Genomic DNA, 14,582 nt, shown 5'->3' on the forward strand with positions numbered 1-14,582 from the left:
GGAGATGTGGGTTCTAGTCCCCACTCAGCCATGAAGCTCACTGGGCGACTTTGGGCCTAACCTACCTCATGGGGTTGTTGTAAGCATAAAATGCGAAGGAGGAGGACAATCTAATCCGCCTTGGGTTCCTTGGAAGAGGGGAAAAGGTGGGATATAAATGTAATAATGATAAAAATACACCGGTAAATAGAGGTATCACAAAATGTTTTCCAGGAAGGGAAAATGACAGCTGTCATGGCATCAAAGACATCTAACAGATGGTATCTGTAACATCACAGACTGCTATGAAACTACATCACAAGTCTTTGCCTATTTGTGCCATTTTGAGTTCTCTGTCATATTTACACCCCCTCCTCAATCACCCCTCCTCCCATTTTATCCTCATTGTCTCTTTGGAAGCTGGGACATTACTACTCTAAATACACACACTACATACAACTAAAAAGCAAAAAAGCAGCTATTATACCAGCAATACTGTATTCCAGAGGTGGGCAACTTGTGCCCCCCCCCAGGTTTTGACCTACAGCCCCCATGATCACTCACCATTGGTTATGCTGGATAGGGCTGATGGGAGCTGTAGGCCAAAACATCGGGTGGGCCACAAGTTTCCCACTCCTGTTCCATTATCTGGAGATGAGGATATTTTGGGGGTATGGTTGTGTAGCAGGTAGGTATATTGAAGAACAACAGCAGCCAAAACCTAGGCTGCATTGCACCACATATTAGTCTTGTTGCAAATGCACGAAAACACTAGAAGTAGCAGCAATTCCCTCACAGAAAAGAGCTCTGATCTGGAAAAATCTGCCATTATTTTTGAGAGTCAGGAGCTTTGCTCTTGTCAAAACTCACCTACTTCCTACAGAAGAGGTACATCTGAACATCTACACAGATTCACACAGATCCTACCTGCTGATTTTAATTATATGTTTGGACTGGGGCATGTTCAAAGTGGGTGGGATTCCATCTCATTTCTTTTCAGGCAGACCCCAAACCTACTTTTCAGATGAACATAACTGAGTCATGCCTGTTCTGAAATGAAAGCTTCCCACTTCTTTTTATCCACTCATGCTTCAAACACTGAACTGAACACCATCCTCCTGAGGGAGGCCCAGAGAAATGAATGGGACATACATTCTACTTGCAAACTCCCATGCATCTCATGAAGTCTGCTCTCAGTAGAAGTGGCTCCTACACCATGCTTAATGTCTCCAGCAACCTCCGTATTGTTTAGAGCTCATTGCTGTTTTCGTTGTGGACTTTGCCAGAGAACCTGCCACAAAGCAAACACAGCAAAACTGAGATTTGGCGGATACTATGAAACAGAACCTGTTACTAATTTTCCGAATTATTACATCAGTCATTCCCAGGTCTATTTCAATAAGCCCAGTAAGAACAATCAGTTTACTATATTCTCACTATTTGCATTCCCCATACCTTCTCAACATAATAGGTAGGCATTATTCTGCAAAGAAAGCAATATGAAGATAAGAAGCTGTCTTATACTGGGGAAGACCTACTCTGCCAGAAGCTCTCCGAACTCTCGGCCAGGCAGGGTTTTCTTCTTCTTCTGAACCTGGGACCTTCTTAGGGTGGCCTGAAATTGCTCAGGAACAGTTAGCACCTTGGCAGCAGACTCAGCTGGCATGCAGCTCACCTGGCCAGTCTTCCTCACTATGGTGAGATATACTGTATTTCTATTTGAATTATAGTCATTATTTCTAAATCTGCATCTATATTTATATTATTAGCATACACAAAATGTATGATTTTATGATGGGAACTGTAGTCCAAAACGTCTGGAGGGCATTGGGTTGCCTATCCCTGCCCTAGACTTTCTGCATGCAAAGCATGTGTCCTACCACTGAACTATGGAAGAAAGCCAAGCTAACTAAACAGACGTATTTGCATCAAGAAGATCAGGACTATGGAACTCTATCTTCAATGAGAGAGCTGTAGTTCACCCTTTTCTCAAAAAAGCCCAAATGACAATCCTTTGAGCAAAAGTGTATTACACACAGCAGCAGCACTCCAAAACAGACTTAAAATGGCTTAAACCAATTAATTTCAGTGGCACTAAGCACATCTAAATCTGCATCACAGCCTAAACAAGCATTTACTTGAAAATGCTATCTTTACATTACAAAAGAAAACAAAAAACTCATCGTTCTGGAAAAGTACAGTTTTGCTCCTCTAAAGATGCTGCTACCAAGAAACATACAGCTGATTACAGCCCATTCCTACCTTTTCAGCCTCAAAGGAGAAAACACAACCTGCAAAGTATAACATAAAGACACTTGGACCTCACTCATGGAAGCACCAATGTTATTAGAGTAAGTAATAAAACACTTAGTGACAGATTAAAATAAATCCAGCTAAACTCTCATGAAACTAGATCAAATTAGTGCTTCACGTTATGCCATCTTAACCATGTTTGCAGCAATCCTGATATAGTTGGCTTGCCTAAGGCCAGGTAGTAACTTCTTCGTTCACATCAAAGTTTCTGAGCCACTACCCTTACTCTCATAGAAGACTTTTAATGCTATCTGAAAGAACACAGGGCAAGGCAGGCACTGACACACCTCTAGAGTTGGAAAGTATATTAAGGTTTTAAGATGCAATGGCACTTAAGCCATATCATGCAGACCATTGCCATAGTTCCCATCTGGGAAATTCCACAAGCAGGGTGCCACAACAGAGAAGGCCACACTAAATGCTCTCCCTGATTTTATAGCTACAGCTTCCAAGTACACATTAAATTGGGCTGTCACTCAGCTCAAATCACCATACCCCATCTTAACTGGACTGCAGATCGGTCTACCAGAAAAGCAAACCAGAGTATAAACATAAAGCTAATGCCAAGCTCAGCAAATCTAAGAGGCTACAAAATAAGGGTTCCACAGCCATTTGGTCTCCAGCATGTTTCATGCAGTTCCTTTCTTTAAAACTGTACATTACAGTTGAAATCTCAAGCCTCACAGCTAATAAATAATCAAAGATTCTATGCTGGAGAAATTATAAACAAACCCATCAAAGACTGGAAGCTGTGTAGAGTATTTCAATGCAAAGAGATATATGTATGAAATTTTTATTGACCTAATAGAAGCAGCAGTAATGCTACTCCAAAGTTCCTGCCTTGGGGTGGTGATTCTTTTCTCTCCACAAATTCAAACACTGCACAACACAGAAGCTTTTTTAAAAAACATACAAATATAATGTTCTTTCCTTACATCCATAGGCCTGTAGTCAGAATTGTGTAATATAACAGTTCCAGATCTCAGTCTAGGATATGTAACAAAGTCGGGGGGGGGGGGGCTCAAATGTATTTCTTCAAACTGATAAAAACAAGCCCACAGCAATTGAATAGAGTGGCCGGGTGGCGGGCCAGACAGGCGGCTAATAAATCTAATTAATTAATTAATTGGTATTTATTTACAGTCATAGCCTGCTTTTCTAGCCAAATGATACCCAGACGCATTGGGGACAATATGGCAGGAGTACGTATGGATTAAGTGACATCACACTTGTAATAATTTATACACTTCTGACTAGGGATGCTGGAGAAATCCTCAATGGATTCAAACGAGTTCGGATTTCTATGACTGTGATCTGCTTTTTCTGAGTCACATGGCCTTGCAGACTGTGTGGTTTTTTTACATTGGGGGTGGCGTTGCACAATTTAGTTTGTTTGCAAATGCACACTTGCACTAATTCACATTAGTGCAAGTGCATATCTGCAAACACACAAAATGCCGGTTAAAAAATCCGATTCCATCAATGAGAGGACGACAGAATGAGAGACACCTGTCAATCCACAAAACACAGAGAGAACGGATTTGACAGAAGCTGTACATCCCTACTCCTGACTAAAGAGACTGGGAAGGGTCCAGACTAAGGGTCAAACTAGATGCCATACTTGTCATGAGATGGAATTGGGGGAAGGTGAGCTGGATTGGGATCGTGGCATTTGGGGTAGGAACATTAAGTCTTTGCCTGTGTTGTGGTCCCAATCAAAATCCCCCACCCCTGCCCCAACAGTGGTTATTTGTGAAATAAAAGGCAGCAGGACCAAACTGCATGACAAGCTTTACATTTAAGTCAGCCCTTTTAGTGAAGTCATGATTAACTTGTCCCAATTATTTCAGTAGGACCTACGTCCCACTGATTTCAATGGGAGCTAAGTTTAACTAACTCACAGTGCAATCCTATGCGTGTCTAGTCAGATCTAAGTCCAACATAGATATAGTGGGCATAATGGAAATCTGGCAGAGTGGAGAACACCAACAGGGTGCAGTTATCTATATACAAATATATAGATTCCTACACAACTGCTATAGGAAGGACAAGAAAGGGCATACTGGGCATGGTGTTGACCTGTACCAGGAGATCTGGCATCTTCTCTCCATCCCCCCACCATCCCCACTCATCTAGTGGGCTGTCCATTTTTTGTTGTTGTTGTTTTAAAGTGCTTTTTGTATAATTATATACCCAGAGAGCCAGTGTGGTATAGTGGTTAGAGTGTTGGACTGAGACTTGGGAAATCTGGGTTCTAGTCCCCACTCGGCCATGAAGCTCACTGGGTGACTTTGGGCCAGTCACTGACTCTCAGCCTAACCTACCTCAAAGGGTGGTTGTGATAAAATGGAGGATAACATGGAGAGGAGAAGGACTATGTAAGCTGCCTTGTGCTCCTTGCAAGAGGAAAAAAGGTGGTATATAAATGTAATAATAGACAATCTTACAGCACTCAATTTGTGTGTAATTTTCCCCTAAAGCACTTACTTGTTTTTAAGTTGAAAACTGCTCTAAGGAAACAGTATTATATGATGTCACAGGCACCAACCAATCAGGACTCTCTGCCCCTTTCTGTTTCAAGCTGGTAGAACCTGATTCTCCCAGAGAATTTATGAACTGGGTTATTAACTGTTGCTTTTGCATTTAGTATAATTCAATATTTTATCTGTTGAGTATTTTCCATGGGAATCCAATCTTTGTGGTGATCATGTAAATGAAGAATTGTGAGGTATTCCATGTATGTGGGCACACGCATTTTAAATGGAAGTCACCTCCAACATGTGAGAAATTCTCAGCATTCCAAATAATTATTTTGAGGGGCAGCGGAGAAGAGTACAAAGTGTGTATTTGTGTTGAACATGCAACTCAAACACAGCTTAACAAATGTTAGTAAAGCTATCCAAAATAAATTCACCTTTGGCCAGAGACAATTTACCCCCATTGGGTTAGTGTGGTCATGTGTGTGTGTGTTTTAAGAAAAACAGCCATGTAAGCATTTCTAAATTTGATGTACAATGCGTTCTTTACAAGTTACTTATGTAATAGTTACACATACATTTCACCCCAAGCAAACTCAGAAACAGACCAAAAAAAAAATTCACACTGCTTGTTGGAAACAGGTCCCTTAAGGTTTAACTCTCTCTACAGTGTTTTTCCCCCAGAATTGCTTCAGAAAACACTTGGCATATGAAGATTTTTATATTCTTTTTGATATTGTTCCTCAAGACTGTAGAATTGAAAAACAACTATTAAACAGTCATTACATCTGGTAAAAGATTAATCTCTCTTTGTTCAAGAAGACTGCAAATTATGCTTCACTGTGAACAAGAATGATCGTGTTTTCAGAGCATCATTTGTGTGATGTAGTTTGTGAGTAAATTACTAGTGCCACAGGTGGTTGCCTTGTGAGCAGGAGGTAAGGACAACCAAACAAAATTTTGTTCACAGAACAGCCTGAAGTAATTCTTCCACACCAACTATAACAGGAAACCATGTCATACCACTTTAGTAATGTGTCTTGAACCAAACCAAAATTGCTCACTCATTATTTGCTGCAGCTAAGATGAGACGCAAACATGAAAAAGGGGGTCCTTTATGACTTCAATACAAGTAATGCCTTACAGGGGATTTAATACAACCTCTCCATCTTCAAAGAACAACACAAGTCTGTTAAAAGAAACAGTCACATCTAATAACATGACAGAGTGCTTTTCAGTAACTAGACAAGTGCTCTTTTATTCAGCCTCTGAATAACAACAACGTAAATAATTATTTGCCATCAGGAAAACATTTGAACTAGCGACCGGGAAAAGCTAACTCATAGTCCAGGGTAATTAAATAGTCATTTGATAATAATAATTTAATTAATAACTCATTATAGATGTGTTGTACTGAGATTATCTTAAATAAAAGGATTTTTGCAAGCTCTCACACAAAGAAAAATGGAAGGAATGCTATTAACTACAACATTTATTTTATCAAAATTTTACATCCTGCTTTATTGCACAATTGAGGCAATTAATATTTCAAACAGAACAACAACACCAGTGGAATCCCATGAATTCCCTGGCCTTCCCCTTGATTTGCTGCTAGTGTACAAGTTACACTTACTATCAAGGTAATAACCACAGCTTTTATAGGCGACCAGATCTCATGACCCTTTCTGAAGGCCACCAAGGCTCCTCCTCTTCCTTAGCAAGAGGAAAGAGCTGGAGGGAGCCTTGTAGGCCTTCTATTCCCATCCTCTGCTTTATGCAGAAAATCCAAGTTCAGAACAAGTACAGCCTGGAAGAAAATGCTGCAGCGTGCAGTGCTCCTGCTCAGGATTTCAGCCAGCCAGCCATACTGTCTTGCAAGCTGCTCTGTTCCGTTATTTATTTATAGTAAAGGTGTCCCCAACCAGTCGTGTCCGACTCTAGGGTGCGGTGCTCATCCCCGTTTCTAAGCCGAAGAGCCAGCGCTGTCCGAAGATCGTGGTCATGTGGCCGGCATGACTGAATACCGAAGTGCACGGAACGCTGTTACCTTTCCCGCCAAGGCGGTACCTATTTATCTACTTGCAATTTCTTGCTTTCGAACTGCTAGGTTGGCAGAAGCTGGAACTGAAGACGGGAGTTCACTCCGTCACGCAGCACTCGGGTCTCGAACTGCTGACCTGCCGACCATACAAAAAAAGGTATCCACTTTTCCACTCCAAAGAAGTTGCTCAAAGCAGCTGACAAAGTAGACACATAACAATAACAGTAATCCCATCGTTAAAACAATTACTGAAAACAACCCAGGACTAAACCCAGCATGAAACAAGGGGGGCCCAGAGAGCCAGAGCAAACAATGAATAGATTAGACAGCAACAGAATCAAAGACTTCCTTAAAAAGAAACTTCTTCAATTGCTGGTGGAATGCAAAAAAAGAGGAAGATGATCTAACCTCTTGGAGCACTGAGTTCCACGTATGGGGCACTGCCACAGAGAAACCCCTCTTGCACATTGCCACCAAGGGTGGCATACCATTCCCTGCGCCCATCGGTCTTCCAACCCTGTCCCAACAGCTAATCAGCATTCCATGGCTTCTGACCCAAATCAGTCCCTATTGGGCTGTTTGAGTTCCTGCCCCCAGTCTTTAGAGTTTCTTTTCTAAAGATGTTTTGTACTCCTGCAAACCTCGGGGTTCTCCCAAGTCTCCTGATACTTCCCTCTTGTGTGTGGGTAGTGCTGTTTTGGCTACAAACTGGCACTTTGAAAATGAGTTTGCTGCTATTATTATTGTTGTTGTTGTTGTTGTTGTTGTTGAATTCCACCAGGTTCCTAAGAATTTCAACAAAACTTAATAGGATTTCTGTTTAAAAGTTTCATCTGTTTATTTGTCAAAGGCAGGCAAAAATGCAGGTCTTGCTTTCTGACTAATTCTGGATGCAATAGGGTATTTTATTGAACTAAACAAAATCAAAGGAATAAATCCACGAGAAACCTATAGGCCAGGGATGGGCAACCTCTGACCCTGTGGGGCCCCCTCACCTAGCCAACAGCATCCTCCTTGCCCCATTCCCCCAGTCCTTAGGCTTTCTTAAAAGCTCCCATTGGTGCCAACTGAAACTTCTAAAACATGTAATACAGAGAGGTATTTTCGGGGGGATCACAGCTGGGGAGGGCTCTGCTCCTAGTCTCAGAGCCCAATGAATTTAGTTTGTACGCTGTTTAAACCTATCGCTTTCACTGGGTTAACATGCATCATCATAATCTTTTATCTATGCTTTGAATTCAGTATTAACTCAAAAGCTCTTTTCTGGCATCTGTTTGTCCAATGAAGCTTTCGCTCACTCCATCTATGCCGTAGAAGACAGCAGTCCTCATTTGGTAGTCACCTGAAAATACTTGACTAAATTGTGCACTCGTGTCATTCATTACTTGTAACACAAAAAATCAAAACCTAAAGAGCGGTGAACTCCACTAAATTAAATGCAAATTTAAAGCATCTAAATCAGCCTATGCACACCAATGTGAGCCTATGTATACCAGTTGCTGGGGAACATGGGTGGGAGGGTGCTGTTGCACTCATGCCCCGCTTGTGAGTTCCTGGTCGACACAGGCTGGTTGGCCTGTGTGAACAGAGTGCTGGACCCTTGGTTTGATCCAGCATGGCTCTTCTTGTGTAGAAATCAAAGCAATGCAGACCTGAACTATATCTGCCATTAAGTGATTAGCAGAACAGTCTCAACTCCACTGCAAATGACCCAATGTAGCTTCATGTGCTACAAAAGATATATCTGTTTTTGCCGCTGCAAAAAAGAGTGTTTTTGCCATTCGACAGAGGTTAACAGCTCCAAAGCTGCTCTCAAAACTAAACAGCCTCCCTCATTTTCAAGCAAGCATATTAAGCTAAACCTCAAAATCCTTCTGCCAACAACCAGACCAATACTCAGCATTTGATTTCTCAAAATTGTTAATGATGAGCAAAACTGAAGTAGATGTTCAACCGTTCTTTATGGCCCTGTACCTTTCAGCAGCAGAAGCTAATAAAAACATGAACCAAATCCCCTTCTATATAGTAAGCATGACATGGATGACAGATGCATATTCCAGGCTAGCATACTATGGTTGAAGAGAAACTTAATAGAGAAAAGAGAGTTCACACGACAGTGCTAATCAGCAGGGCCGGCGTCAATGGTAGGCATGGTTGGGCACCTGCTGAGGGCCCATACCACAGCAGCGCCCACTGAGAAGAGTCCCTTGGGCTTACTCCTGCTCTTCAGCACTGCAGCCTGCTTGTTCGCCTGCCTCTCACTCTGGCTTACGCAATGGTGTGGTGCGAAGGAGCAGCAGCAGATATTCCCTGGCTCTCTGCCTGCCAAGCAAGCAAGCAAGCGGCAGCAGTGATGAGAAAGAGGATGAGGAGCGATAGCAGCTGGCGACAATGGCGGTGAGAAGGTAGACTCACCGAGGGAGGGGCCCCTTTAGGGCCCTCCGAAACCTGGAGCCAGCACTGGCTGCTCGCTATATTGTGTGCGCATTAACATCCGCCTCTAGCATCCCAGTGAACCGAAAGCTGACACGTCACTTCTGCCTGGCTCCGGCTTCCGTGCTGGCTACTGCCTCTTGTGGCAACCCGCGCCTCTCTCAGGCACTAGGCTTGGTTTCCCAGCCAAAGGAGGCGGAGGCCACAGTAGCAACTGGGCAGGCAAAGGAGTGGGGAAAGGCAAGAATGTCGTATCAGCATTCAGTTCAACGCTAGGAAGGAGTTGCAGGAGTTCAGTGGCAGAACAGACGCTTCGCATGCTGAAGGTCCCAGGTTCAGTCCCTGGCATCTTCAGGCAGGGCTGGTAAAGACCCCTCTCTGAGAGCAGCTGCTACTCGCCATAGTCCAAAATAACTGGAGGGCACCAGGATCGCCGTCCCCAGCCTGGTGCCTGCCAGATATTTTGGACTTCCACTCCCATCAGCCACACCCAGCATGGCCCATGGTCAGGAATGCTAGGAGTTCATGTCTGAAACATCTGGAGGGCATCACACTGGGGAAGACAGGCACAGACTACACTGTACTCCACGAAGCAATAGTCTGACTCGGTATAACGCTGCTTCCTATGTTGGTAGGCTATATACCATTTTATAGAGACAGAGTGGCAGAACCATTCATAGTATAATATGATTGCCTTCAGCCTTCATCTTGGGCATGGCTGATCCGCACTGAGCCTATGTTAGAGATATCTGAAAGACTGGCCTGCAGGTGACACTTTAAAAACATCCAGGAGATACTGCTTTCTGGATGGTACTTCTGTGTATGCTTGTTTGTTGAACTTGACCTGGGATATTTGGAAACATTCTATACATTTCAGAACTCCAGCTGGATTCACTGAGAACAAGGAGACATAAAACTCTTTTCAGTATATATGGGTGGGGTTACTAAAAATACAGCCACCTTCACCCGTCAGTAGAATGGCTACATCATCATCACACACACACCATATATTTGTGGCTGATGAAATCCTATCATGGTATTACCTGCCGGAACTATGGTACAGCTGGAGCAAATGAACTGTACTAGCAACGTGGAATATTTTCAAGACATTCAAATATAGTTTATGGAAAAGATGCCAAGTACCACAACTGTGTCACCACAATTGATGGCTTTCAGTATTTACGGTAACCCTGATACAATTTTCTTTGCAACACATGCTCCCTCATTTTACACACCACAAGGTCTATAATTCCTCATTTCTTTTGCAAAGGCAGCCAAAAAACAACCCCTCCTTTTTTGCGTTCCGAACAACTGTTGGCTAGAATGCACCTTTTCAGAAAAGAAACAATTAAAGGGGGGGGGGGAGAGAGAGAGAGAGAGAGAGAGGAAGGAAGGAAGAATTACATGGATCAGATAGATTTGTACAGTACACATTTAAGACTAAAATGATATTGAAGTGTTATAATCTGTTTACACACTTGGAAACAAGAACCAATACTGCAGCTATAGCATTATTGCTGAGTCAAGATTACATGCTTACAACACTCTAAAATGTATTCTCCACAGAAAATGTCTATGAAATTTAACTTGAAGGGATTGTTCATATGCACCCAGTTGAAATGATGGAACAGGAACTTGGACAGAATGCTGGCTTTCCTTTCTTACTTTCTGAAATAGAAAGGCCCTTGGAAAGTTGTAAAGTGCTTAACATTGGGTAGAAGAGCAGTCAGTAAAACACTCCTACTGGTATTCACATGCAGCATGATCCTAAGTGTCTGAAGAAATCCCACTGACTTCAATCAGACTTCTATGTAAGTATGCTAAAGTGTGCAGCCTTTAGTTCATCAAGACGAGTAACCCTGGTTCCCAAACCCTGAAGATGGACACTCCAAACTGGTTTCCAGGGGAAGGATGCAAACCCTTCCCCAATTCATACATCCCTTTTGCCTTCCTTCAGGTCAACAAGTGCAAGGCTAGATTTGAGCACGGCTGCTCACCCATCCCTCCAAGTTAATGTAATGTAAATGAATGCACATCCAGTTATGTACCACCACTTGCTATCATGTTCATTTTATGGAGGAAACCAAGTTAACAAACATTACAAGATTTTGACAATCTAGATGCCGTAGTAGGGCTAAGAGCGGGATCTGATGATGCAAGAAACATGTATGTGCAGCCCAATCCTAGGCAAGTTTACTCAGAAGCAAATCCCACTGTGTTCAACAGGGCTTGCCCCCAAGTAAGCATGCACAGGATTTCTGTCTAAGGCTAAGCGTGATCAAACCTATGCACGCTTGCTCCTCCATCTGGTCATTCCAGGCTACATCGTAGACATTGGTGGGAGTGTGCACAGGGCAGCAATCCTATGCACAATGAATTTAATATAAACCCCATTTAATTCAACAAGACCTACTTCTGTGTAAATATCTGTAAGATCAGACTAGCAGCTCTAGAAACTCATGACAACAAAGTAGAGCCTCCCAAAAACATTTTAATGGAAAAATCACAACATTACATATTTTGATCCCGTATACTTTTCAACCACAGAGGAGCTCTTGTATTCCGCTCCCTGTGACTTTAAAGTGCAAGGAAGTTTGTCTGGAATGTTTCTCAAGGATACTAAGCCAAGCAAAGACAGGAAGCCCCCACCCCTTTCTTTTGACAATGCCCCCAATTCAGAAAAAACAACAACAACCAAACTGAGAAGGAGCAATTAAAGCCACATCAAAACACTATGAAAGAAAAAAATATCTCAGAGTATTCTCTTATTTCAGCTTGGCTGAAATATTACCATTCAGTAGTTTCAACAATTGGATTATACATATGGAAGCCTACATGGGGAATAGCAAACGCAAACAACATTCTCCAGAGAGAAACTCAGTGCTGACTGTAAATTTCAGATTCAAGATATGCTGAACTACTTCTAACCTTAAACAAACGAATTAAAAGAAAGAAAGACGGAGGCAATACAAGGGCAAGATTGTAAACAAATAGTTTACAGACATGCTAAAGCTACAGGGGAAGAGACCACAAGACATATTGTTCAAGATCGGCAGCTGAACCTCACAGTTCTCAAGGGATACAAGTACCTTCAGCAACAGAAGCCAGCAGGGATTTGAGCTATTTTGCGAAGAGACTTTCCCCCACTTCTCCACAGAGGAGCTGGGGGGGGGGGGGGGTGAGAGAGCACTTCTATTGCATAAAGATCAGAAATACATTCAATTCTTAGGCTGCAATCCTATCCACATTTACCTGAGAGTAAGCCTCACTGAGCTCAGCTGGACTTACTTCTGAGTAGGCTTGCACAGCATTGCACTGTTAATGTCTTAAAATCAACACTAAACTTCACTGTGTCAGGGGGGAGGTGCTAAGCAAGAACTGCAGTAACCAAGAGACCACGGGTTGGATCCAGTCTTAGCCATACTGAGAGTAGACCTATTGAAACCCACTTATGACCAACTTAAGTCCTATTGATTTCAATGGGTCTACCTGAAGTATGGCTAAGTCTGGATCCAATCCAATACTTCTTCCACTGCACACTGGGTAAGCACCATAGTTACGACTCAGATGAATCCTACAGTGGTTTCTGAAGTTAAGGGAGCTTAAATTGTCAAACACAAAACAAACCCCAAGAGGAAAGACAACAGTTCCCCAACTTCATTCTAACAATTTATGCAACGCAGTGTTCCCATAAATCCTACCAGCAAGCCTTAACGGGCAGGGGAGAGAGAGAGAGAGAGAGAGAGAGATTTAACTCTTAATCTCCCTTATTTGTTCGCTTCTAGGAAAAACCACATTATGCATAATCTATCATTTCAGTTCTGATCCATTAAGTGGAACCCATAGATCCCACTCTGGATTTTCAAACACACCCAAGATCACATTCAGAATCACCATCATATCATGTTCTCCTCGAGTCCTCCATGCAAGTCGACAAGCAGCGGCATCAGAGGTCTGAATACGCTATAAACATTTCTGGGGTGATAAACAGGCATCGAGAACAAACTCAGCCAGATGCGCCCACTTTTTGAAAGCGTTATTTTTACAGCGCATCTTTAACGCTTTTCCATCTCAGCAAGCTGCATGTCTGGACTACATCGTCAGTTTTCAGGTAAGGTTTTTAAACAATAATAAAAAGCAGACACCACCCGAACAAAACGTCAAAAAGTAACACAAGAGTTGTCAGATGCTTCGTGATAAGGAGCATCCCTCTTCGCAAGAGACTGGCCCGAATTCAAGGGGGGGGGGGAGAGAGAGAATGAATAATCACTGCCCCGTGAAAAATAATGGATTCCCCTCTCCTTTTCTCCCACCTCCACCCCAGTTTCACATAGCGCTGCAGAGCCGAAAGTGCCCCCTTCTCTTCAAAAGTTTTGATCTTTGCGAATGACCTCAGCCAAAACTTCTGCACAGCAGATGTGGGAACAGCGGGGGCGTCTCATCCTTCCTCCTCCTCCCCCCCAACATGGGATCGTGGTCAACCCCCCAATCTTTCCCGACAAACGGGGCTTAAGCGTCGCTCTCCAAAAATAAGCACCCCCCCTCTCCGCCACCGCCACCCCAATGCGCGGAGATCAGCATGACAATCCGGGTCTCGCTGGCTGCGAGTCCCGGCTGCCTCGGCAGGGCAGGGGAAAGGGTTCTTCCGCATGGGGGGGCGGGGGGAGCCGGGCGAAGCTCCCCTCCGAAGCGCACAGGGGCTGCCGTGCCCCGGCGTGGCGGGGGCGGCTGTGTATGTGCAGCCGTTGAGCGGAGGCGGCAGCGGCTCGGGGCTCGCTCGCTCCAGGCCGGCTGGGTTCGGCAGGAACACGGCCCCTCTTCCCCCGCGTCCCCGGCTGAAGCCATCGAGAACGAGCCACCGCCAGCACTCACCGTCTCCCCCGAGGCGCAGGCCACCAAGGCGAACGCGAGCGGTATCCACACGTTCCACATTATTCCCGGGGTGCGGGCGGCTCGGCTCGGCGGAACAACCAGAGGGCAGGAGCGGAGGGCAGGAGCGGAGGGGGGCAGAAAGCGCGCGCGAGAGGCGCCCGGGCAGGTCCTCCTGCGCGCCCCTCGCCGCCGGCACGAGCAATGGACGCGCTGGCTCCCCCTCGCCGCCTTCCTCGTCGTGGCTCCCGCCGCCGCGCCTCACTCGTCGGCTCGCTCCAGGGCGGAGCTGGCGGGCGCGCAGGGGAACGGGCGAAGGGGCTGGGCTGGGCTGGGCCGGGCCCGGCCGGCGCGCCGCTGCTGTGGGCCGGCGGCGCTTCGCCTCGCTGCCTCCGCGAGCTCGTCCCGCCCGGGGCGCGGGGGGGGCGCCTTCTCGCCTCGCGCCGGCTGCGACGCCGCGCCCGGGAGCG

General features: G+C 44.7%; 1 protein-coding gene across 1 annotated transcript in view; it reads right to left on the reverse strand.

The window, feature by feature from the left end:
• SDC2 (syndecan 2) overlaps positions 1-14,375 on the reverse strand; it is a 100,043-nt gene extending 85,668 nt beyond the window's left edge. Inside the window, exon 1 of the mRNA XM_084849067.1 lies at positions 14,116-14,375. Within this exon, the coding sequence (XP_084705193.1) occupies positions 14,116-14,175 (60 nt within the window). The 5' untranslated portion in view covers positions 14,176-14,375. The remainder of the gene's footprint in view (positions 1-14,115) is intronic.
• Between the last annotated feature and the right edge of the window lie 207 nt (positions 14,376-14,582).

Source organism: Heloderma suspectum, chromosome 4, assembly GCF_057233095.1.
Source record: "Heloderma suspectum isolate Gila_16-S chromosome 4, 16-S_ref, whole genome shotgun sequence".
NCBI classification, from domain to species: Eukaryota; Metazoa; Chordata; class Lepidosauria; order Squamata; family Helodermatidae; genus Heloderma; species Heloderma suspectum.